This window comes from Symphalangus syndactylus, chromosome X (genome assembly GCF_028878055.3).
Source record: "Symphalangus syndactylus isolate Jambi chromosome X, NHGRI_mSymSyn1-v2.1_pri, whole genome shotgun sequence".
Taxonomy (NCBI): domain Eukaryota; kingdom Metazoa; phylum Chordata; class Mammalia; order Primates; family Hylobatidae; genus Symphalangus; species Symphalangus syndactylus.
The window spans coordinates 21,266,344-21,290,499 of NC_072447.2; the positions used below are offsets into that span (position 1 = coordinate 21,266,344).

A 24,156-nucleotide genomic window follows, 5' to 3' on the forward strand; every position below is an offset into this window, starting at 1 on the left:
TTCACTTGGTAGCCAGAGCCAGGGACACACAGGCTCAAGCCAATTTACAACAGTCAATATTGCAAAGCAAACATGGCAGTATACTTAATCAATATATAAATGTTCTAGATTAAACATTCCACAACACATGTTAACATGTGTTGTAACATTTAACATCCATATAAAGGGGATAGGAAAAGGAGTTAATGAACCAGTCCACGGAGAGTGACGTGGACAAGGAGAGTGTCCTGGGCTGATCTGGACAATTGCCCACATCTTGTAAAGAAGAGGCCTTGATTTGGGCAGAGGGTTCAGCAGCAGGTGCGTGGAGGAGACCACAAGTGTTAGCAAGACGGGGTCTAGTGAGGTGATCATGTTGAACTGGTGAAGTCCTGCTAATATCCCCCTGAGTCCTCTGGTGAGGGGTGACAGTAAAGGGTTACAACCTCATCTGGTTGGGTGCAGTCTGTATTGATTGGGCGAACATCTGGTCCTATTGGGAGGATGCCTTCTGAAAAGCAAGATGTAATCTTCTCCTAAGATGGAGTCACTTATGTCAAGAGTGCTCCTATACATTAGAGTTTCTCTAGGATTATAGCTTAGTAGCAAGGTGGGCTATTTGATCAGCAAGATGAGGCTATTTGATCAGCATCGTAAATATTTTTGGGAATAAACTGTTTTTTTTTTAAATCAGATATCACCTTAGGCCAAGTCACAGGAAATAGATTCTGAGATGCTCAGGAGATTTTTTGTGGGGAGTGTATTCTTGGGGTCAACACTTGCAGGGGAGTGAGAAAGGAAATTGAGGCCGAGGGAGGAGTTGAGCAGCACAGCTGTTGCAACAAAGACCTCAGCTCATTTCAGAGGGAGCTCTGGAGCCAGGAAGGTACCTCAGAGGTTTCCCACCTTGAGGCAAGGAGATGCTGTCCCCTTGGAAAAGGCAGTTCTCTTTGACCGAGGCCAGTTTCCAGAGACAGACTTTGCTAAGTGTGTCAGCCGTCAAAACTACTAGCAGCAGCTGGGGGAGGAAGACTTGGGTCTTCCCTTGACATCTAAGTTCCTACCACAGCACCCACAGAGGACATTCTCTGTGCAAATTCCTCGACACCATACTCTATGTCTTCCTCTTCAAAATACACTTTTTCACCCTGGATTACCATTTACCCTTGTAAATTCCTTCAGTCGATCTCTAGAATATTCACAGTGGTTTCAGTGTTTACTGCTACATGGAATGTTCTGGAAGCTTTCACAAGAAAGTAGGATAAATGACTCATCCTAGCTTGCCTGAGACTGTCCCAGTTTGAAAACTGGACCTCATCAGTCCTGGACACACTGGGATGTGGTTCACCCTATGGCAAACCAATCAGTCAAATTTCAACTAACCTTTCCACTTCGTATACTACAGTCAGTCTTCTTTAATAACTGCACTGCCTGGGCTATGGCTAAGGACAAATGCATTCTCTTCTTCTTCTCACTGTTGAACATAGGATGCCTTTAACTCTTTTTGACATTTTCACAGTCAAAATTAAACCCGTGCCATTAAACCTGAAGTCACAACAAAGTAACACAATACTAATGAACAGCAGAAGCTGGTAGGCTGAGACAAGACTGATGCCTCAAGTTGGTTCAGTCTGGGTTTTGATGCTCAATACAACAAAATGGGCATTACAAAAATCATTTAGTTTTCAGGGCTTTTTGTGTCTCAGAATTATGGACAACGGATGGCAAACCCCAATGGCATTCTTAGATCATTATCATTTTCAGACTTGTACAACTGGAATTTCATTTGGAGGGGGCATGCAAATGAGAAAAATGGCCAAGCAAATGACAGTTATGAGGATTATAGATAAACAGAGACTCAAGGGGATAAAGATGCATACTTATTATCTTTGAACACACAAATCAGAATGTAGGTTCCTCATAATAAAACAGGCTTAACCAATCTTCTTGCTCTGTGACTACAGTTTGGATTATACATTTTATCAGAAGAGACTTATTTTCATATAACTTGTGATAGTGACAGAGGAATCACCAGTTACTAGGTGTGATTGTTTGAGTCAGCTGGGTACCATTTCCCTTCATCCCTAAAACCTATTTGCCTGTGCTTGTAGCTACACCCACTTTAATGAGCATTGGATGAGTGATCTAGCACGGTATTCCTAAACCTTGGCACTATTGACACTTGGGAGAAGACCATGCTTTGTTGATTGAGGGCGGGCACTGGGCTGGATAGTTCTTTGTGGTGGGGGCTGCCTTGTGCATTGTAAGATATTTACCAGAATTCATGCCCTCTGCCTACTGATACCGTTAGCGTCCCCCAAATTGCAACAACCAAACCTGTTTCTATATATCACCTTCTGTTCCTGGTGGGGTAAAATTACTCCTGGGTGAGAACCCATCTCATACTAATTTGAAAAATGTCCTTGGAACGTGGGCCTTTAGATTTTCCATTGTGCTGTTTCATTCTGTAAGTATAGGCTCTTCGTGGCAGTACCACTGTGATAGGCATTGTGACTTAATCCCTTCAGATATGTTCTTTGTCTTCATTTCTCACTGGGGAGTTGGTAAGCACTGAGTATCAAGTGTGGGTCAAAGAGCTTCCATGCTGATACCTTAAAATCTATTTTCTGTAAATAAAAGGTGGGGACAAAAGAAAGGAAAATAATGACCTTTCTTACCTTGCAAGGAGAGACACCCAATTGTTCAAACCCACATCCATGCAATCTTAGTCTTGCCTGATGATGTCATGGTGAACGAGCAGAAGGGGAGACCCTGCCCAGTGGTTTTGTCATTCCTGCAGTGGGAGGTTAAGGATCAATGTTGACAGCACTTTCAACAAGAATCTAACATGAAAAGCCATGCTGGAAGATTGATTACAGTTTCAAATGCCATCTCTGGGGGGAAAAAATAACATTTCTGAGACTCTGATTGAACCTCAGAAATTGTTGCTAGAAGCCTAACTTCAATAAAGCAAAATCCACATTTATAAAAATCTATATGGAATAGTAATTTTTCTCTAATGTGATATTCTCTTGTGAATATTTTTTTTTTACCAAGTGGGATTATGCTTCATATTTCAAAGCATAAACAATAGATTTATACATTAATAAGTAGTTCAAGACATATATTAGATTTTTGGTCTAAATGTCAACAAGTTAAAAGAAAAGTCTTCAATAGGTTCAAAGCTATCTTCTTGGCTTTCTTTTGAGACCCATTTTCTATTCATTTCTAGGACTTTGTATCAGAGGTCAAAAAACTGTTTCTGTAAAGGGTTAGATACTAAATAAATGTTTCCAGCTTTGAGGGACAAATAGTATCTGTCACAACTACTCAACTCTGATATTGTAGCACAAAAGCATTAAGGGAGTGGAGGCAGCTGTGTTCTGATACACTTTGTATTACAGACACTGAAATTTGAGTCTTATGTACTTTTCACATATCCCAAAATAATATCCTTTTTTCAACCATTTAAACATGTAAACATTCTACGAAAACAGGTGTTAGGACAGATTTTTCTTGTGGGCCATTGTTTGTGCAAACCCAGCCCTATTCAGAAAATATCTATTGAGTGTTTGCTGTGGTGAACAAATGAGATGTGGTCTCTACCTTCTTGATCCTTAGAGCTGTGGAAAGAACAGCTGTCACATGAATAAATCAGGAAGTAAATGAATCTATTATGCAAGTAGTAATAATTGCTATCTGGGGGAAAAAAGGTTCTATGATAGTCAACAGTGGGGGAGCCTGCTTCATACAGGGTAATGAAGGAGGGCTTCCTCGTGGCTTTGGTGTAAGCCAAGACGTGAGGATGGGTAGGAATTAGGCAGAGAGTGGGAAGAAAAAAAGTGGGGAGAGAAATCCTCTAGACCAGCAGTCCCCAACCTTTTTGGCACGAGGGACCATTTTTTGTGGAAGACAGTTTTTCATGGACAGGGAGGAGGATGGTTTTGGGATGATTCAAATGTGTCACATTTATTGTGTACTTTATTTCTATTATTATTACATTGTAATATATAATGAGGTAATTATACAACTCACCATAATGTGGAATCAGTGGGAGCCCTGAGCTTGTTCTCCTGCAACTAGATGGTCCCATCTGGAGGTGATGGGAGACAGTGACAGATCATCAGGCATTAGATTCTCATGAGGAGTGTGCAACCTAGATCCCTCGCATGCGCAGTTCACAGTAGGTTTTGTGCTTCTATCAGAATCTAATGCCATGGCTGATCTGACAGGAGGTGGCGCTCAGGCAGTAATGTGAGTGATGGAGAACGGCTGTAAATACAGATGAAGCTTGACTCACCTGCTGTTTACTTCCTGCTGTGCAGTGTGATTCCTAAGAGGCCTGGGGGTTGGGAACCCCTGCTGCAGTAAAGAAAGAGCTCATGAGGCTGGGCACAGTGGCTCACACCTGTAATCCCAGCACTTTGTCAGGCTGAGGCTCTGTTTAGCCCAGGAGTTTAAGATCAGCCTGGACAACATAGTGGGAACCTATCTCTACAAAAATTACAAAAATTAGCCTGCTGTGGTGGTACACCTCCCAGCTACTTGGGAGGCTGAGGTGGGAGGATTACTTGAGCCTGGGAGGTCAAGGCTGCAGTGAGCCATGATCATGCTGCTCTCTGGGCAATAAAGTGAGACCCTGTCTCAAAAAAATAATAATAATAAATAAAAGAGCTCATGTCATTTAAGTATGTCAATATATGATTACCCAACGTGTGATTATTCATCTTTTGAATGAATTCACAGGAAGAGCCCGATGCCCTTGGTTTGACTCTACTAAGAGCCCCTGAGTTGCTGAACCTGCACACAGTCATCTCAGTAAGTTAACATCCTCCTGAGGACAATGGCGCAAGATCGTCTTCAGCTGTTCATAGCGTAAGTATGAGAGGTGCATATGTTTGTATCTTCACCCTGAAACTCAAGTGTTTGACTCACCCGGACCATGTTGTCTAAGTCAAATAGTGGTATGCAGTGATCTTGATAATGGTGTTCCGGACATTCTGATATTGCAGGGATGACATGCACGTGGTGCTATTGCGGCTGTCTTTCATTCAGAAAGAACTTTCCATCGAAGGGTCAAAGGGGAGCATCTGTGGGGCAAATATATTTTTATAGAGAAAGACTGTGCTGGGCCAATGGGAGCAGCGTGCATAATCTGATGAGCATAAGCAAGTGGCCTGTTATGTGGCAAGTCTAGAGGAATATAGGGATGGGGGCTACAAATGATTTAATGCGTCCCCTGGACCCTTGAGGTGGCTCTACTCTAGTTGAACCAGCAAAGATACAGAAACATGGCACAGTGGGAAGGCTTACAGTACACCTGTTCTCAGCTGATCAGCTGCAGCAATACCTGAGGGACAGAATGGGGTCCCTTCCCTCAGGAAGAGCTCCTTTCTCTGGTGGAGGTGAGGGCTGAGGGCATACCCAGGTCCCTCCCTGCAGGAAGTGCTTTTTCCCCTGGTGGAGTTGAAGGTTGAGGGCATACCCAGGTCCCTCCCTGCAGGAGGAGCTCTTTCCCCTGGTGGAGGTGAGGGCATACCCAGGTCCCTCCCTGCAGGAAGAGCGCCTCCCCCTGGTGGAAGTGAGGGCTGAGGGGCAGAGCATGGTCCCTCCCTGCAGGAAGAGCTCTTTTCACTGATGGGAGGTGAGTGTGCATGGTGAAAGTCTTTAGGGTGGATGAGGGAAACATACTTTTAAAAGCCCCTGCAGGGAAGAATCCCTGTTATTTTACACCTGTTCTTGGACATGTCTGCACCACTATGGCACTATGCTATCAGAACACCAGGGGGCACAATATTTGGCCATTCAGAGCATTTATGGTCCCCCATAGCAGCTGGCGCAAAGAAATGGGCAGGAAGATGCTTTTGGAGGAGATATTTGGTTCAAATCAGTGTGAAAAGACTCCCAAAGTCGGAGACCCTGGGGCTGGGGATTCCATCCCACCCCATGCTGGCAGTGTGTTCCCAGGAGAACATTTCACCTCTTCATGCCTTAATTTCCTCCTTTGTAAAAAGTGACTTAAAGACGCTGGGCCCGGTGGCTCAGTCCTGTAATCGCAGCACTTTGGGAGGCCGAGGCGGGCGTATCGCCTGAGGTCAGGAGTTTGGGACCAGCCTGGCCAACATGGTAAAACCCCGTTTCTACTAAAAATACAAAGATTAGCCCGGCGTCATGCCATGCACCTGTAGTCCCAGCTACTCGGGAGGCTGAGACAGGATAATCGCTTGAACCCAGGGGGCAGAGGTTGCAGTGAGCTGAGATCGTGCCACTGCACTCTAGCCTGGGCTACAGAGCAAGACTCTGTCTCAAAAAAAAAAAAAAAAATAGATGAACGGCAGTTTCATAGGGTGCTTATAAAAAGTAAAAGATGACCTCTGTTTTGGGAAAAATATGGTGAAGACCTGGATGATCCTGCCAGCCAGGGAGATGGGAGCTGAAAGCGGGCTTGCAGAGTGATTTAATGATTTTCAGAAGGCAGCTTCAGGGGTTACGGATAGTAGTAGTTATGTGTCAGGGTAGACTTTGCCCTTCAGAGAGAATTTGGTAAAGTTTGGAGACATTTTTGGTCGTCAGAACTTTGGAGTGGGGTGCATGTAGTGGGTGGAGGCCAGGCGTGCCGCTAACCATCCCACGGTGCACCCACAGTTCCTCACAAATCCGAAATGTCGTGCTGAGGGCGACAAACCCTGCTCACTGCAACAAGAGGCTTTAACTTAATCTTCTCTTTCTCCCTAGAATAGTCAATGGTCTTTTACTTTGAGGGATATGAGTCAGAATAAGAATTAAAGAGAACAAAAGGACAATGACCTTTTAGGATTTTTCTTTCTATTAAATTTAAACCCCATAACAGAGGATTCTCCGTCTGAAAGCAACATCCATGGAGGCTTAAAGCCTCAGCTTATATTCATTCCTAACGCTGAGCAGCTTAACAGATTCATTTTCCATTGTGATTTCTGTAATTTGTTCTTTAAAAGGATTGTGTGTTCCTTTATCGTTTCAGAAACAAACTTTTTGGGCATTTTCAAGAATAATTTATTTTCTAAAGTCATTGATAATACATGGGCTAGCATGAATTTCTGACCTCACTTTCAAAGTCTTTAGCACCAGCTAAGTAGGGTTTTTTTTTTTTTTAATTTCTCTGGAAACTACATTTTGCAGGGAAATACTTTAAGTACCTTTTTTTTTTTTTCGGTCATTTTAGTCTACAGGAGAGATTGACATTCCCTAGATCCAGCTAGAAGGGCTCTGAAAAAAATGACAGATGCAGTAGCTAATTAAAAATATGCAGCTGAAAGGGTTCATGATTAATTCATGATAAACGAATACAGCATTCATTATCCTTTCTTAATGTTCCGAGATAAAGTGGGAGTGTTGCAGTGGGGGTTAAAATATTTGTTCTAAATATCTAGTAACAGTGTCCATTCTATCTTACTAGCATAAAGCCATCCTCATAGAGATATTTTAATGTGCTTCACAATTCAGAATTCTGGGTTCTTACATACAGAGTATTAAATTCTCTCCCTCCCGTAAATGGATGAAGACTTTGGGGATTGTCAGGAAAACACTTATATTTTCTGTAGTTTTCCTGATTTGTTCTCCTCCAAGGAAAAGGTTTAGTAATAGGAAAATATTATTATTATTATTATTTTGAGACAGACTCTCACTCTGTCGTCCAGGCTAGAAGTGCTGTGGCACGATCTCAGCTCACTGCAACCTCCACCTCCTGGCTTCAAGCGATTCTTCTGCCTTAGCCTCCTGAGTAGCTGGGACTACAGGCAAGCGCCACCACGCCCGGCTAATTTTTGTATTTTTAGTGGAGATGGGGTTTCACCATATTGGCCAGGCTGGTCTCGAACTCCTGACCTCGTGTGGAGGCTGGGATTTTTAAGGACAGTTTGGTGGGCAAGAGGATAGAGAATGGGAAAGGCCGATTGGCACCATCAGCGAAGAAATTACAGAGTTATCAAAACTGTCTTTGTGTGCCGAGTCAGTTCCTGCATGGGGGTCACTGGTCCGGGTGACATCACTTGTTCCACCAGAATGCAATATCTGAAAAATATTTTACATACCAGTTTTAGGTTTTACAATAGTGATGTTATCTATAGGGGCAATCAGGGAAGTTACACATCTTGTGACCACCAGCTACATGACTCCTGAGCAGTAAGCAGGTTAGGAAGCAATGGCTAGTTATGCAACTATGTATAGGTCTTAGCAGAATGCAGGTCCCTCCCACAAGTCTAACCTTGGGGCCGTTCATTAGTTTTACAAAGGTGGTTTTGGTCCCCGAACAAGGAGGGGTAGTTTTGGGAAGGGACTGTTGTCATCCTTGCTTTAATGTTAAACTGTAAACTAAAATCCTCCCATAGTTGACTTGGCCTACCCAGAAATGAGCAAGGGAAGTTAGCTTGTGACATTAGAAGCAAGATGGAACCAGTTATGTTAGATTTCTCTCACTGTTATAATTTTTGCAAAGGTGTTTTTCAAATTCCTATTGCTTTGTTACGTGATACAGTCACGCATCGCTGGATGACGGGGATACATTCTGAGAAATGCACTGATGGGTGATTTAGTCACTGCGTGAACATAATAGAGTATACTCACACAAACCTACTATACACACAGACTGTGTGGTATGGCCTATTGCTCCTACACTAAAAACCTGGACAGCAAGTGACCGTACTGAATACTGCAGGCAGTTGTAACACAATGGTAATTATTTGTGTATCTAAACATGTCTAAACATAGAAGGTACTGTAAAAAATATGGAATTATAATCTTATGGGACTACCACTGTATATATGATTCATCATTACCCGAAACATCATTATGTAGTACATGACTATATTTATAAAATAAGTGTGGAGGCCGCAATGTTTCTTTTCCATGTTGCTTCTTTATGTAGTATTCAGCACATGGGAGATTTTTGTCAAGAAGTGCATTTAGAACTTGTCTTTGGTAATACCTGTACCACCCTCCAAACTTCTCAACTTTTATTCTTTTACCCAAGGCAGGGTTCACTTGACAACATAATCACTACTGAATACAATCTCTAGAGTTGTCTCAGGATTTATAGACATAGTAGTGGATTTCACACTTCCCATTCTGTGTTTGTCTCTGCACGGTTTGCAGAATGAGGATTAACACAGGTGTTGTGGCTCTGTAGACCTGTGAATTAGTGCAAGGGCAACAAAGCCTGTCTTGCTTTTTCTCAGTAAGCACACCCTGGCTTCAGAATTGAGAATAACTTTGTTCTATGTTTTAAAACGTAGTGTGTAGAAGTGCCTAAGGAAGAAAACATTGCATTTATAAGAAGACATCTTACAAACACTCCAGCCAAACAGTTAATTTGCTATCTTTACATCCATTCTAGTGAAAGCATTTAGAATGTTTGACTTTATGTGCAGTGCTTGGCAAACTGCTCCTGTTGGAACCCTCAGGGTTCCTCAGGCTGCTCCTGGGAGCTTCTTCAGCCCTGGGATGGGAATTGTCAGAGATTTAATTCCACCCACTTCTGTAAGAACAACACTGATTTTTCATCTCTATTAGACATTCTTATGGATAGAAGTTTCTGTGACTAAAAACAATGACAACCACTATTTTCTCTACCTGTTCTGTTTTATAACAGAAGGCAACACCGAAGCTGAAAGATATTAAGCTGTTTACGTAAAGACTAGATAAGGTCTGTGGATACCCTCTCCTCCATCTTAGCCGTGATTTCTTTAGCTGAATTATCGCGTAGCGAAGGAAAAAGTAATTTTTCCTCTACCCTTTCTGAGTTCTTATCTAGGACAGACCCTTGTAACAAAAGGCAGATAAACAAGAGAAAACAAATAGAAGTTTATTAACGTGGATACCTCCTGTGTATCTGGGCAATATCCAAGGAATATTGAGTAAATCTCAAAGAAGTGAAAGAGAGAAAGGTGTGGGAAGGGACGGTTACGGAGAAGTAACCAGGAAAGGTATGGTAAACCAGGGTAAGGTTGGCTGTGCAGATTTCAGTTGGTGCCTTCTCCAACCTTAATAGTGTTTAGTGATTCAGCCTTCCTTCTCTTCCAGTACCATGAAGGAGAAACCCTTACAAATGGAGATTTCCTTTACAGATGTAAATCTCTCTTAGAAAACAGTCACTTCTACTCTGTTTTAAGAGCTTCTTCTGTGTCTGCAATTACTCAAAATAATTCTCATGCCAAAGAAGCACATTGTGGGGTGATGTATTCTTGTCCTTTCTTACTGTACTGATGTAAAAAAAAAAGTGATATATGCATACGTGTGTATACACCTCTCTCTCCACTGTCTTCTACACTGTCTAGCCATGGGATCCACACCACCACTACAACTACCAGTGACCACCACAACAAAGAGATGGACGGATTTTAGTGGAAGAAATTATTTTTAGACTCAAGGATCTTTAATGCAAACAATCTGAGCTGTCTTTCATTTGTTTCTTAGCTGTCTCTTCACGTGTACCTGTCTCTCTATCTGTATTTTGGACACCTTGGGCTGAGTCATCTTCATGTCTTAGGTATGCAACACTCTGGCCTCCTGGCAGTCTGCCTGCATCCATCAAGGTCTCCCTCTCACCACCAGCAGCCAGAGGCACCTTCTCAAAATCCAGGCCTAACCCTGCCACTGGCCCTGTTGGAATCCTTCGATGGCTTCCCGTTGGAAGGAAGGTGGAATTTCAGAACCAGGCCTGGATGGGTCTCCATTGTCTGCCTCCTACCTTTCTTCCTACTCTCAGGTCCTCCCTGCATCTGCTTCCCCCTGGCTTTCTTTTTCCCCATCAGGCAACTTGTCTTAAAACCTGTCCTACTACCCAGGCTATCTTCCCCTAAGGGCCATCTCCCCAGCCAAGTCCTCCTTCCAGTAGGCTTCCTTCCTCTCTTTGGCTAAGTAATGCCCACTCCATGCTCCAGGCACTCTTGTTGCATTTACAGTTTCATACTATTTCTTGTGTGATTATTTGTCCAATATTGATTATTTGAATAAGATCTGACTTTGCAAACACATTGCAAAGCTCTATGAAGGCAAGACCATGCAGTGCATCCTACTGTTACAGGAAAGGGGTCCCAAGCCAGACCCCAAGACAGGGTTCCTGGATTTTGTGCAAGAAGGAATTCAGGGGGAGTCCACGGTACAAAGTTTATTAAGAAAGTAAAGTGGTGAAAGTACAGCTACTCCATAGACAGAGTAGGACGTTCCCGAAGCTAAGAGGAGGAACATGTCCACTCTAGGTACAGTACTTGTTTATATATAGGATAAAAAAAGATCATGGGGTGATGTGCTCTGCTGCAAGTGTTTGTGATAAAGGATTAATTTTCTTAATTGCCATATTTTACAAGAATCGATATTATTATATTTAAAGCAAAATTAGGAATGCCTCTGTTCTCAAGATATCATGGTGTCAGGACACTCCCAATTCTGGGTCTATTTACTAAACATTATCAATCTGTTCCCTTAACTGTAAACATCTAGAGGATAGGAACACCTAACTTTCTGGGAGTGTAGCCCAGCAAGTTCCATCCTCATTTTCCTAGCCCTCACTCAAGATGGAGTCGCTCTGGTTCAAACCCCTCTGACACTACTGTATCCCTACAATGCACAGCATGCCTTAGTAGATGTTTAGTAAATAACTGCTGAATACATGGATGAAAAAAATAGTTCCAATGCCATATTAATACAATACCGATAAAAATTATATATTTTTGGATTTCAGTAACACAGGAAAAAAACAACTTTCTGATATGATTTAGCCAATAACTGATACCAATATAAAAAATGATCTGTAACCCCCCAATGGATTCTCCTTGCCCAGGTAGAGCTTGTTTATCAAGACAGAAATAGAGAAAGAATTGAATGCACACAGAGCCAGTTAAATGGGAGACCAGAGTTTTATTACTCAAATCGCTCTCTGTGCATTTGGAGACTGAGTTTTTTTTAAGGCAGGTAGGGGGTTAGGAAGTGGGGAATGCTGATTGGTCAGATTGGAGATGAAATAATAGGGGCCCAAAGTGGGTTCTTCTTGCTGTCTTCTGTGCCTGGGTGAGATTACAGAACTGGTTGGGGCAGATTCCTGGTCTGCATGGCACCAGTTGGTAGATCGGATCACAGGGTCTAAAAAACATCTTGAACTCCAATCTTAGGCGTTCCAATAGTGACGGTATCCCTAGGACCAACTGGGGAGGTTGAGAATCTTGTGGCCTCTGACTGCAGGACTTCTGAGCCATACTTTCTAAACTCGTGGCGAATTTGTTGTCCTACAGAGGTGGTGTGTCCCCAGGCAAGAACGGGGTTTGTTTCCGGAAAAGGCTGTTACCATTTTTGTTTCCGTGTTAACACTGTAAATTCCTCCTATAGTTAGCTCAGTCTGTGTTCAGGAATGAACAAGGGCAGTCTGCAGGTTAAAGGCAAGATGTAGTTGGTTAGGTCACATCTCTTTCACTGTCGTAATTTTCTCACTGTTTTTGCAAAGGCAGTTTCAGATCTTTAACCCTGTCTGGGGTTTCACAAACTTTAGCCTTGTTCTGTTGAGTTTATATCCTCAAATAGGGTGAAGCCTAATACCTGTTAAAAGATTTTATCCAGTGAACCTACCCAAGATTCCAGAGGAAAGCAAAAACGTCTGCTACCTGGCAGCAAGTTGTTTTTTTTCCTTTATAAAGTTTTAAACTAAGGTCCGTGAGTTTCCTGCCATATTTTCCTGTATGTGCTTCAGCTGCCTTACTGACAATCACTTAATAAGTATAGCAGTTCCTTAGTTTATACTGCTTGTGAGATAGCTTGCTTATGAAAATAATTTTTCTATATAAAATTCATATTAAATCCTCCATTTTAGGAGTGAGTTCTATAGAAAGTTCTATGGAAATTCTCTATTTTAGGAGCGAGCCTGCAATACAGTTTTCAAATACAATATTATGATATTTGAAGTCAATCAGGAAGTGATCCATCTATACTACGATTTCTCATCATATTTCAATATAAAATGTTGGAAGAGTGATGAAGTGTCCAAAATTAGATTGATTTTATAATTTAGGGTCACAGCCTTCTCATTTTACAATAATAATCAGTTGACAAAGAATGGTTAGTATAATACTTGTGTTAATCGATCCTACTTTCTATCTCTATTTTATTAAAATCAACTCTGAATGTTATAGCATAGTAGAAATTTACCACTTATTATCATAAATCGTGTTTTCACAGTTTCCTCTTCTCTTAACTTAAAACTTAGGTTCTTGCTTAGACTTCTAAATTTTTATGACTCTTTTAGTTTCTGGGAGTCCTTAGGGTTTTTGCAGTTTCTTTCCAGAGCCTGAGGGGCTTTGCTGTATGTTTGTGTAATATTTCACACCTGATGAATGGAGAGCCAGTTGGTATTAGTCATCTGTCAACTTTATTTATTTCAAGATTCCAGTATTCAGAGTGGGGGTTGATTAAGTACATAGCCAATATAATATACATGTACAATAATGAATCAGATGTCATTTCCTTGCTTAGTTAACTTATGTTCTTTGCTTTTTAAAATAAGGCCCAGACCAGTTATTCTGAGATCCAAACTTTGACTCTTACATAAATTTAAGGATATTTTTCTTTGCTAGAAATAAAAAAAAATAAATTACCTAATAAAATCCTTAGCTTTGGAGACATTACCATACAAATGTAAAAGATGAGTATGTGGAGCACATTTAATAACACTGAACCTAATAATGATAACTCAAACTTATTTTGATTTCCTACCTACAAACCACACATTTGAAGTATTAGAAAACTTTGTGAACTTTCTTTTTTTTTTTTTTTAATAATACTGTTGTGTACTTTATTTCAAATATTATCCTAGGTCCTCTTGTATGAGAATGTCTAGAATCAATTTAGTCTTTAATTCTTAGTTTTCTTCTTAGTCCTTTGAAAATATTATTTAAGTAATGTTTTTTTGTTTTTTACTGCTAACTCCCCAAATTCGTTATAAGTAATATTTTTGTTATTTTCTTCTTTCATCGCATGGGGGAAGATTCAATAATTATGATGTAATTCCTTTAAGAAAATTTTTGTCAGACATGTCGGAAATTTTGAAATCCCATATATTAACTCTAGACTCTCAAATTTCAAATCATATTACGACGTCTCTGATGGAAAAACATGCTTCAGCTTTCTCTACCTCTGACATGTAATTGATAACCTCATGTTCTCATTTTGGGAGGTAGAACTAGTGAAATGGGACCAAGCAAATGCTAAAAACAATAAAATGAGCTCTCTTGCTGTCTTTGGATGTTTCTTGAACCAAGCATGAAAAAGATGGATGATACGGAAAGGGAAGAGGGGAGATGATTTTTCATTTGTGTATTCAGTGACAGGAAGGAGATGCCAAGGACAAAAATGGATGCCCCAGTGCCTCAGTGAACATATTTCCTTAGCTCTGAGTTTAATAGTGGGGGCTTCTGTGGATTCACACCAAGAACTGCAGTCCAAGCATATTTTTTAGTCTCATCTGACACATTTCTCTAAAGCTTAGCCCTTCTTAAAATCTCATATTTCAACCACTTTGCCCCTTTTCCCTGTTCACCTGGAAGCCACACATGACCCTCAGCACATATGACAAGAGCTATCTTTCCACATGCAGTTTGCTTTGCCACCCACAGTTTAAATGAAGCTATATATAAAACCATAAACTGGTTAGATGGGTGGATGGATGGATGATAGACAGACAGGCAGATATGTAGATAAATGATAGATCGATGGATGATAGACAGGCAGACAGCTATATACATAGATGATGGATGGATGGATAGGTAGATGGATGGATAGATAGATGGCTTCATGGATGATAGATATATAGATAGATGATGGATGGATGATAGATAGGCAGACAGATATGTAGATAGATGATAGGTGGATGGATGGACAGATAAATAGATGGATATATAGATATATAGATATCTAGATTGATATATAGATTGATGTCAGATAGATGAATGGATAGATAGATAGATAGCAGTTTCCATTTCTGTACTTTAGTGGTTTTCATGTTGAGAATGTTCTCAAAGGGACATGTTTGTGGTTAAATTTTCAGAATCAACGACAAAGATCACTCCTTCAAGATTGCTCTCTCAGCATAAAAACCTAAACCAATTTTGTGTTTTTATAGCCTCTCTTTTCTCACACACATACTTAACTTTTAAATTTTTTTGGCCAGAGTTGTGGCTTTATGAATCATTATTAGAACCATTATTATTATAGAGAAGGGTCAGCAGGCCCTCCACCTAGTGAATGAAATTTCATTTCCATCCTGTCTCCTTTCTGCTTTTGCTGTGGGAGGTATGTTCTTTCATCACATCCATTTTGCTCTTCAAAGGCATTCTTCTCAACAGTAATCCACTCACAAGTTGTTATTGCTTCATGGTTTGTGTAGATGTGGGAGATCCGCTGTGCTTTAGGGAACTGCGCCAGAGATTTCATGCGTTTGTCTTTGAACACTGATCTAGAGACTTCCAGCTATTTGGGCTTCAGGGATACAAGAACAGAGAAGCCTTTAGAGAGTCCAGATCTGAGCCCTCCTCAGAAGAAGGAATTGTCTATGTTTGTTGCTAGGATGGACCCCTGACAACACGGCCACCTGTTCTGTTTTCTAATCCACGATGCTCGTAATGGTTAATTTTAGGTGTCAACTTGACTGGATTAAGGAAGACCTAGAGAGCTGCTGAAGCATTACTTTTGGATGTGTCTGTGAGGGTGTTTCCAGAGGAGACTGGTGTGGCCAGCTACCGAAATGAGGACTGTCATTGTCACGAGTATTTTCTCCCTATTTTGTTAAGCATACATCTGTGTGTATATATAAATATATTTAGTATCAAGATAAAACATAAATACATGTATTTAGCAAATATCTTTGTTTTCATTCCTCTCTTATTCCTTTATTATATAACATAAGGTATATTGACTTTATATCAGTATATGATATGATGGTTTGTGTTTTCCTGTTGAGAGCGTTCTTGGAGTATCTTTGTTATTGACTCAGAAATTTTGACCACAAACATGTTTCTTTGAGAACATTCTCAACATGGAAACCACAAAAGTGCATATAATATATAAACCACTCTATTGACTACCTCTCTATCAGTATTTAAGTATTATTAATTTTACCTCATGGTATTTAAGCAATGAGATATCAGGAGAAGAGTCAACATCACCCAAGGACTTGACCTCCTCTTCCAGGGAAGGGGATTACTGCATTTTCAGTTGTGTGCAGAATGGTTACATCATGTTAGGTGGAACTGTTGTAATTTTCTTATCTTCATTTAGAAATTAAGTATAGTTTAAGGAGATGCTTATGGGTGCCAAGTTGATGATGGGCGGATTTGTGATGGTTGATTTTAGGTGTCAACTTGACTGGATTAAGGGATACTTAGAGAACTGGTAACGTGTTCATTACTTCCGCGTGTGTCTGTGAGGGTGTTTCCAGAGGGCATTGGCATGGGAGTTGGTGGACTAAGTGGGGAAGATCCACCATCAATGTGGACTGGCAACATCCAATCAGCTGGGGGCCCAGATAGAACACAAAGCAGAGAAAAGAGTTCCCTCTCTCTCTTTCTCTCTCTGTCTCTCTCCCTCTCTATCTCTATCTCTCTCTCTCTATCCATCTCTGTCTCTCTCTATCCACATCCCTGTCTCTCTGTGTCTCTCTCCCTCTCTTCATCTCTCTCTTTCTTTCCCTGGTTTTGTTTCTGTCTCTCCCTCCTTGCCTGTGTCTCTGTTTCTCCCTGTCCCTCTCTTTCTGTCTCTTTGAGCTGAGACACTCTTCATCTCTAGGCCTAGAGTATTAGAGCTCCAGGCTCTCCCACCCTTGGACTCTGGGATCTATGCTACCCACGCCACAAGTTCTTAGGCCTTTGGCCTCAGGCTGAGAATTACTATACTTAGAACATTCTTCCGTGGGGCAAAAAACTCTAAAGATTAGAAATCTGTATTAGTTCATTTCTCTGCAACAGGTATTTATTAGACACTTACCATGTGCTTAAAAAATAGGGACTAAACAAATTTTTCTAAAAAAAGGAAACTTGTTAGTTTTTTCTGATTATATGACAAGGGACAGCTGCACAGGGATCAGAGCTCATTAAGCTGAAGTTCTCTAAATTAGGGTCTCTTCAGACCAACTGTAAGCCCAAGTTCATTTTCTTTTTATTCCCACGAGTACAAATTATCATATTTGAGGAGCATTGTAAATTTAACTATGACACTTTCTCCATCAGTAGGAATACAATATGATTAAATTGTACTTTGTAAACTGTTTTTTTCTGTTTATAAAAGTAAGTAGAACATTTTATATATACAAGAATTTATAAAAAATCATATAAAACCACTGGTAGTTCTGCTCCCCACAAACTAATCCCAAATAAAATTATATCATCATTCTTTCCAGTTATGTGTATGCCTTTCTATACAAACATATGCATATGAAACATACATATCCATATCCATATGCAAATATATATATATATATATAGAGAGAGAGAGAGAGGAGAGAGAGAGAGAGAGAGAGAGACAGGGTCCTGCTCTGTTGCCCAGGGTGGAATACGGTGGCACAGTCATAGCTCATTGTAGACTCAAACCTCTGGGCTCAAGCAATTCTCCTGTCTCAGCTTCCCAAGTAGGTGGGACTACAGGCGTGTTCTACCACGCCCAGATAATTTTTAAATTTTTTGTAGAGATGGGGTCTTGCCATCTTGAGCAGGCTGCTCTCGAACTTCTGTCCTCAAGTGATCCTCCCACACTTGGCCTCCCAAAGTGCTGGGATTACAGGCATGAGCCACTGCACCTGGACAGATTGTTTTTCACATTTGTGCTGATGTTGCCTTTATATCATGTTTGGTTCTGCCTTTTATACCCTAAAATTATACCATGAGGTTTTATATATGACAAAATATTCTTCAAAAATCCAGATTATTCTAGTGTTTATTTTTTCCTCAAGTCTCCTACTTCTTAATTTTCTAACCCAAGTGTTGACATGCCATAATATTTGCCAAATCAGTAGGTTAAAAACAGCATTTTCCTTGTGTTTAAACTTTAATTTTCTTTGATTTCCTGGTGAGGCTGAATATTTTCCATATTTGTATTAATTTATAATTGTTTTCTCATTCATCATTTGTCTTTTGCCATTTTAAAAAATATTAGGTGTTATTTTCTCTGTTGATTCCCCTTCTTTCCTTCCTTCCTCCCTTCCTCCCTCCCTCCCTCCTTTCCTCCCTTCCTTCCCTTCCTTTTCTTCCTTTCCTTCCTTCCTTTCCTCCTTTCTCTCCATCTTTCTTCTTTCTTCCTTCCCTTCCTTCTTCCCTCCTTCTCTTCCTTTTTTCTCTCTCCTGCCTTCCTCCTTCCTTTTTTCCTCCTCACCTTTTCTCTCTCTCCTTCCTTCTTTCATTCCTTCATTTTTCCTTCCTCCCTCCTTCCCTTCTTTCTTCCTTTCCTCCCTGTCTCTCCCTCCCTCCTTTCTCCATTTCCTCCTAACTTCCTCTCTCCCTGCCTTCCTCCTTTCTTTCCTTCCCTTCTTCCCTCCTCCGCTCCTTCCTTCCTTCCTCTTTGCTTGCCTCCCTTTTTCCCTTCCTTTCCCTCGTCCCTCCCTCCTTCCCTCCCTCTTTTGCTCCCTAATCAGTTACTTATGATATCCTTCTCCACTCTGAGACCATGGATAATCATGTTTGTTTTGCTGAGCTGCTTTGTGGCCCCACATGGCCCTAGGCCAGGCCCTTCTGTTGCCTGTTGTTGTAGACACACTGGTGGGCTTGGGCATGTGTGGTACCCAGACTCCATGGACAACAGAAGAAGAAATATAAGATTTGGAGCTGTTAGTAAAATAGACTCTTGGGCAATTGTACGATCATCCTGGGCAATTGTAAGAGCACAGGAAAGCTCTTAGCAGGTGTTTCTCCTTCCAGTTTACTTTGAAAGAAGAGGGGCTTTCCCTGCCTACACACCAACATCCTGGTTTCATAGTGAGGAAGAGAAAGAATGGGAATGTAATTATTGCAATTATTATTCATCATGTTTTGTTGTTCCCCCCAAGCTAAAAGTGACAACTCTATGCTGTGGTTCTTTGGGGATCTTACATGTGAGAGTGCAACCACAGAAAATGACATCAATTGGGCATGAAGGCTTTCTCCCCATACTGACTAGCAGCTTGCTTGGGAGCAGAGACCTTCAGCTTGAGGAGCAAATAGTGGGCACTCAGTGTGTTCACTGACTTTATTCAGGGGCCAATGCAACTGTGTCTGGAGGGGTTGGCTGGCATAAAACTCTAGGTTGGAAATTATTTGGTTTTCTTTTTCTTTTCTTTCATTTTCTTTTCTTTTTTCTTTTTTTTTTGAGACAGGTTCTTGTTCTGTTGCAAGAGCAAGGCACTCCAGGCTGGAGTGCAGTGACGCAGTCATAGCAATCTCTTCCTCCTGGGCTCAAGCGGTCCTCTCACACACCACCACCATACCTGGCTAATTAAAAAACAAATTGTTTTTATTTATTCATTTATTGTATTTATTGTATTTATTTATTGCCCAGTCTGGTCTGGAGCTCCCAGGCTCAAGCAATCTTCCTGCCTCAGCCTCACAACATGCTGGGATTACAGGTGTGAGCCACCACTCTCGGTGGAAATCATTTTTCCTCTGGATTTCACAGTCATTGCATAATTGTCTTGTACCACTCGGGTAAAGGCCAAAGCCGTGATTTGATTGTATGTAGGCCATCCACCCACTGCACCCCCTATGCACTTAGGATTTTGTCTTGGTCCCCTGTATCCTAAGGTTCCATGACAATGGGCTTTGCTCTGGGTTTATTTTCCTTCATCGTTTTGGGAACCCAGGCCTGTTCAATACTGAGATTCATGCCCTTCCGGTCTAAAACTATGTTTTGTTTTATTGCTTTGGTAATCTCTCTCTCTCTCTCTGTCTCAGTCTCTTCCTCTGGAATATCTATTAGCTGAAGATTGGGACCTGGTTATGATATCCTAATTTTCATGTATTTTCTCTCCTGTTATCAATCACCTTGGCTTTTTGTTCCAGTTTTCTTTGAGATGTCCTCACCTTGATCTTCCCAGCATTCTGCTGAATTATTTCATTTATCATGTTCTGCATTCCCAAAAGTTCTATTTTGTTCTCTAAATGTACTTTTCTCATACCATCCTTTTATTATTTATTTACTTATTGATCAATCTTTTCTTTTCTTTTTTTGGTTCTTTGATCGCTGTCCATATATGACCATCCATATGACATTGCTGATAGTTAACCATACTTTATCTACAAAAATGGCTATTTCAAATGATTCATCCTATTTGATAAAGAGATGTTGTCTCACTTATGAATAATGAAAACCCTTCTTTTTCATTCCAAACCAACATACAGCTGTGTGATCCAAGGGCCTTAAATAAGAGGCATGCATGTATCTGTATGCATAAAATTTAAATCCTAATTTAAGGAAGTACTAACCTGAAAGCTATGCTGAAAGATTTTTGTTGTGAATTTGATTATTATTAGATATATCATCTCGACCCAATGGTCATCAGAGGAAAAAAACAGTTACTTAGTTTTGGTTTGGCAGACACAATTGATATTCTTTTTCTGTACTCCATTTTAATAGCTTAAAATTTTCATTAAAAATTACACCTTGAGCTTGGGGGGCAATGGCTCATGCCTACAATTCCAGCACTTTGGGAGGCCAAGGAGGGTGGATTGCTTGAGCCCACGAGTTGGAGACCAGCCTAGGGAACATGGCGAAACCCCATCTCTACTAAAAATAAAAAAATCACCCGTCATCTCAATTACTCAGGAGGCTGAGGTGGGAGGATCCCTTGAGCCTGGGAGGAGGGGGTTGCAGTGAGCTGAGATTGTACCACTGCACTTCAGCCTGGGCAACTGAGTGGGACCCTGTCTGTAAAAAACAAATTACACTTATTCTCTCATGCAAAGGAAACACATTTTAAAGAGTTGCTGATTGATTTTTCTGCATTGCCCAGCAGTTGCATTTTTATTCAAGAAGTAACAGCTAGCACCCTGTCGTCAAATCTCTTTTGCATTGCCGACATGAATTTGTTGGCATTGTCTTCAAGCATTTCCAGGATATGTGCAAGTTACAGGGATTCAGACTGTACCTGGAAGTACAGGATTGGAGAATGGTGGTTAAGTTTTAACAATTCAGTCAAGAAATTCTTTGTTATGAACACTTTTAGTCAGGGAGGAAGTTTAGAGTTTTCCATATTGATTGGATTTGTACATATTAATTTTTTTCTAAATGATGTCATAAAAGGGTCTTTTAGGTAATGATGAAATAACCAAGTCCCAATAGGAAGGTTTCGCCATATAGTACAATGTAATGATAGGGACATTCAGAGTTCAAAGTCTTTTAATGTCATAAACCAATTTTGAGCTTTAATGGAAGAAGGATCATTATGCACAAATGAAATTGCACATATATTTTGTTATGTTTTTGTAAAATCATTCATAATTATAAACTGGTCAGGAACTTCACAAGTAACTGAAGATTTATACTATAACTTGACAGAATCAGCTACTCAATAGCAGGCTCAAGGGTACACATACCTTTTTAATATCATGACTTGTCCACAAATTGATGCGTGAAACTATTTCCCTGTTGTACTTTGCTTTAGGAGATGAGATGATTGTGGGGGGCAAAAGAATGGTTTCCCAGCCTCCTGGTTTGCAGGACAGCAGAAAAAACAGCCATTCAGTTGGATGTTATTGGAATCAACAACAAAAAGACTGAAATGCTCATTTCTCCATTGTGGTAAAATCCAACATTTGCTTCACATACGGTAATACAAAGCGATAGCATTTGCCGTGGTATTTGCAATACAGTAAAAATATGAGTTAACAAAACTTGGGCATTAAGCTGTTTCTCTCCAAGAGATAATGAGTGTTTCTTATTCTTCAACCCTTTGTACTTTATTTTTTTAAAGTGTCTTTGTTTATTTTTAAAGAAAAAAAGATATGCTTATTGTAAAAAATCCAAAAATCAGAAAAGCATAGAAAAGAAGCATATGATAGTCTATACTCACCATGGAAACAGTTTACAGATATAATTCCAGAATTTTCTATGTGTAATATATAGAAATGGCAGGTTACTATTCATTCCCTTTATAATTTTGTTTCTTTAAATATTTTGTGTTGATATAATTATAGACTCACAAGTAGTTATGAAAAAACAGTACAGGGGGGTCTCTCCTACCCTTTACCCTGTCTTCTCCAGTGATAACAAAAACTGCTGTTTTTCAGCAGATCTTTTTTCTTGTATTTCTAGACTTGGAAATTCTTGAGTAGATTCAAATAATTTCTGTCTCCACCTCCCTTCTTCCTCTCTCCCTTTCTTATTTCTTTCCTACCTTCCTTCCTCCTTCCTTATATTTTTCCTTTCCTTTCTGTAATTTCCAAACACTGCTGTAACACGTTATAGTGAATTGAGTGGGTTAAAACAATGTAAAACAATGTAACCTTACAGTTCGGGAAGTCATAAGCACAAAGTGGGTTTCACTGTCCTAAAATCATGGTGTGGGCAGGGCTGCCTTCTTTTCTGGGGGCTCTAGGGGTTGAATTCCTCTTCTTGCCTTCTCTGGCTTCTAGAGGGCACCTACCTTCCGGGCTGGTGGGCCCTTCCTCCATCTTCAAGGCCAGCAGCGTAGTGTCTTCCAGTCTCTCCCCACCTCCTTCTTAGACGGGCCTTTGTGATGACAGTGGGCCCACCTGGCTAATCCAGGAAGTTCTTCCCATCTCAAGATCCTTCATGGCACTTGCCAAGTGCCCTTTGCCAAGTAAGGTAAAGTGTGAGGTGCCAGGGATTAGGTTGTGGGCGCCTCGGGGCTGATCATTACTTAGCCCACAACACGTCCCTTTCTTCTTTCTGTTTTGGGGCTGGACCATTTAGCCAATAGATTCTGGGCCTTTTTTACATGTAGGGGTGGTGCCAAATCTTCCATAGCAGGTAACATTAAGTTGTAGTTCAATCAATATTTGTAGATGGAATTAAAAACTGAATTGCAATGCAAAGATTAATACCATAGATTTTAAAAAATATTTATTTTCATATTATGTATTTTATATATAATTTTATATATAAATGCATATATATTTATATATATATTTTATACTTACTATTATATAGTATAAATGTTTTATTTTAAATGTTTATTTAAATATTAATATATTTAGTTAAAATATATAATTAAAAATGAAAAAAATTATTTTTAATATAATTTAAAAATGAATTTGAATACAGATGAATACCACAGATTTTTAAAAATATTTATGTTCATATTATTTATTTTATATATTTTATTTTTATTTTTATTTTTAAATTTTTTTCTTTTGTATTCCTTCTAAAAAAAAAATGGGATACATGTGCAGAACGTGCAGGTTGGTTACATAGGATACATGTACCATGGTGGTTTGCTGCACCTATTGACCCATCCTCTAAGTTTCTTCCCGTCACCCCCCACCCCCAAACAGGCCCTGGTGTGTGTTGTTCCCCTCTCTGTGTCCATGTGTTCTCAATGTTCAACTCCCACTTATGAGTAAGAACATGCAGTGTTTGGTTTTCTGTTCCTGTGTTAGTTTGCTGAGGATGACGGCTTCCAGCTTCACCCGTGTCCCTGCGAAGGACATGATCTTATTCCTTTTTATGGCTGCGTAGTATTCCATGATGTATATGTACCACTTTTCTTTATCCAGTCTATCATTGATGGGCATTTGGGTTGGTTCCATGTCTTTGTTAGTGTAAATAGTGTTGCAGTAAACATACATGTGCATGTGTCTTTATAGTAGAGTGATTTATATTCCTTTGGGTATATACCCAGTAATGGGATTACTGGGTCAAATGGCATTTCTGGTTCTAGATGCTTGAGGAATCACCACACTGTTTTCCACAATGGTTGAACTAATTTACGTTCCCACCAACAGTGTAAAAGTGTTCCTATTTCCCCACAGCCTCACCAGCATCTGTTGTTTCCTGACTTTTTAACAATCGCCATTCTGACTGGTATAAGATGGTATCTCATTGTGGTTTTGATTTGCATTTTTCTGATGATCAGAGAATATGCATTTACTTAGGGTATATATCTATACACACACACATATTCATAGAAATATAAAATATTTATATATTTATACAATTATATAATATAAATATGTTTTATTT

General features: G+C 40.2%; 1 protein-coding gene across 11 annotated transcripts in view; it reads left to right on the forward strand.

Annotated features, from left to right (window-relative positions):
* Nucleotides 1–24,156, forward strand: part of STS (steroid sulfatase) — a 352,626-nt gene that overhangs the window by 38,208 nt on the left and 290,262 nt on the right. For 10 of the 11 annotated variants that reach the window (XM_063635331.1, XM_055269311.2, XM_063635339.1 and 7 more), the window contains exon 2: nucleotides 4,726–4,854. In XM_063635331.1, the coding sequence (XP_063491401.1) occupies nucleotides 4,823–4,854 (32 nt within the window). In that variant the 5' untranslated portion in view covers nucleotides 4,726–4,822. The remainder of the gene's footprint in view (nucleotides 1–4,725; nucleotides 4,855–24,156) is intronic. The other variant, XM_055269312.2, reaches the window with a different exon arrangement.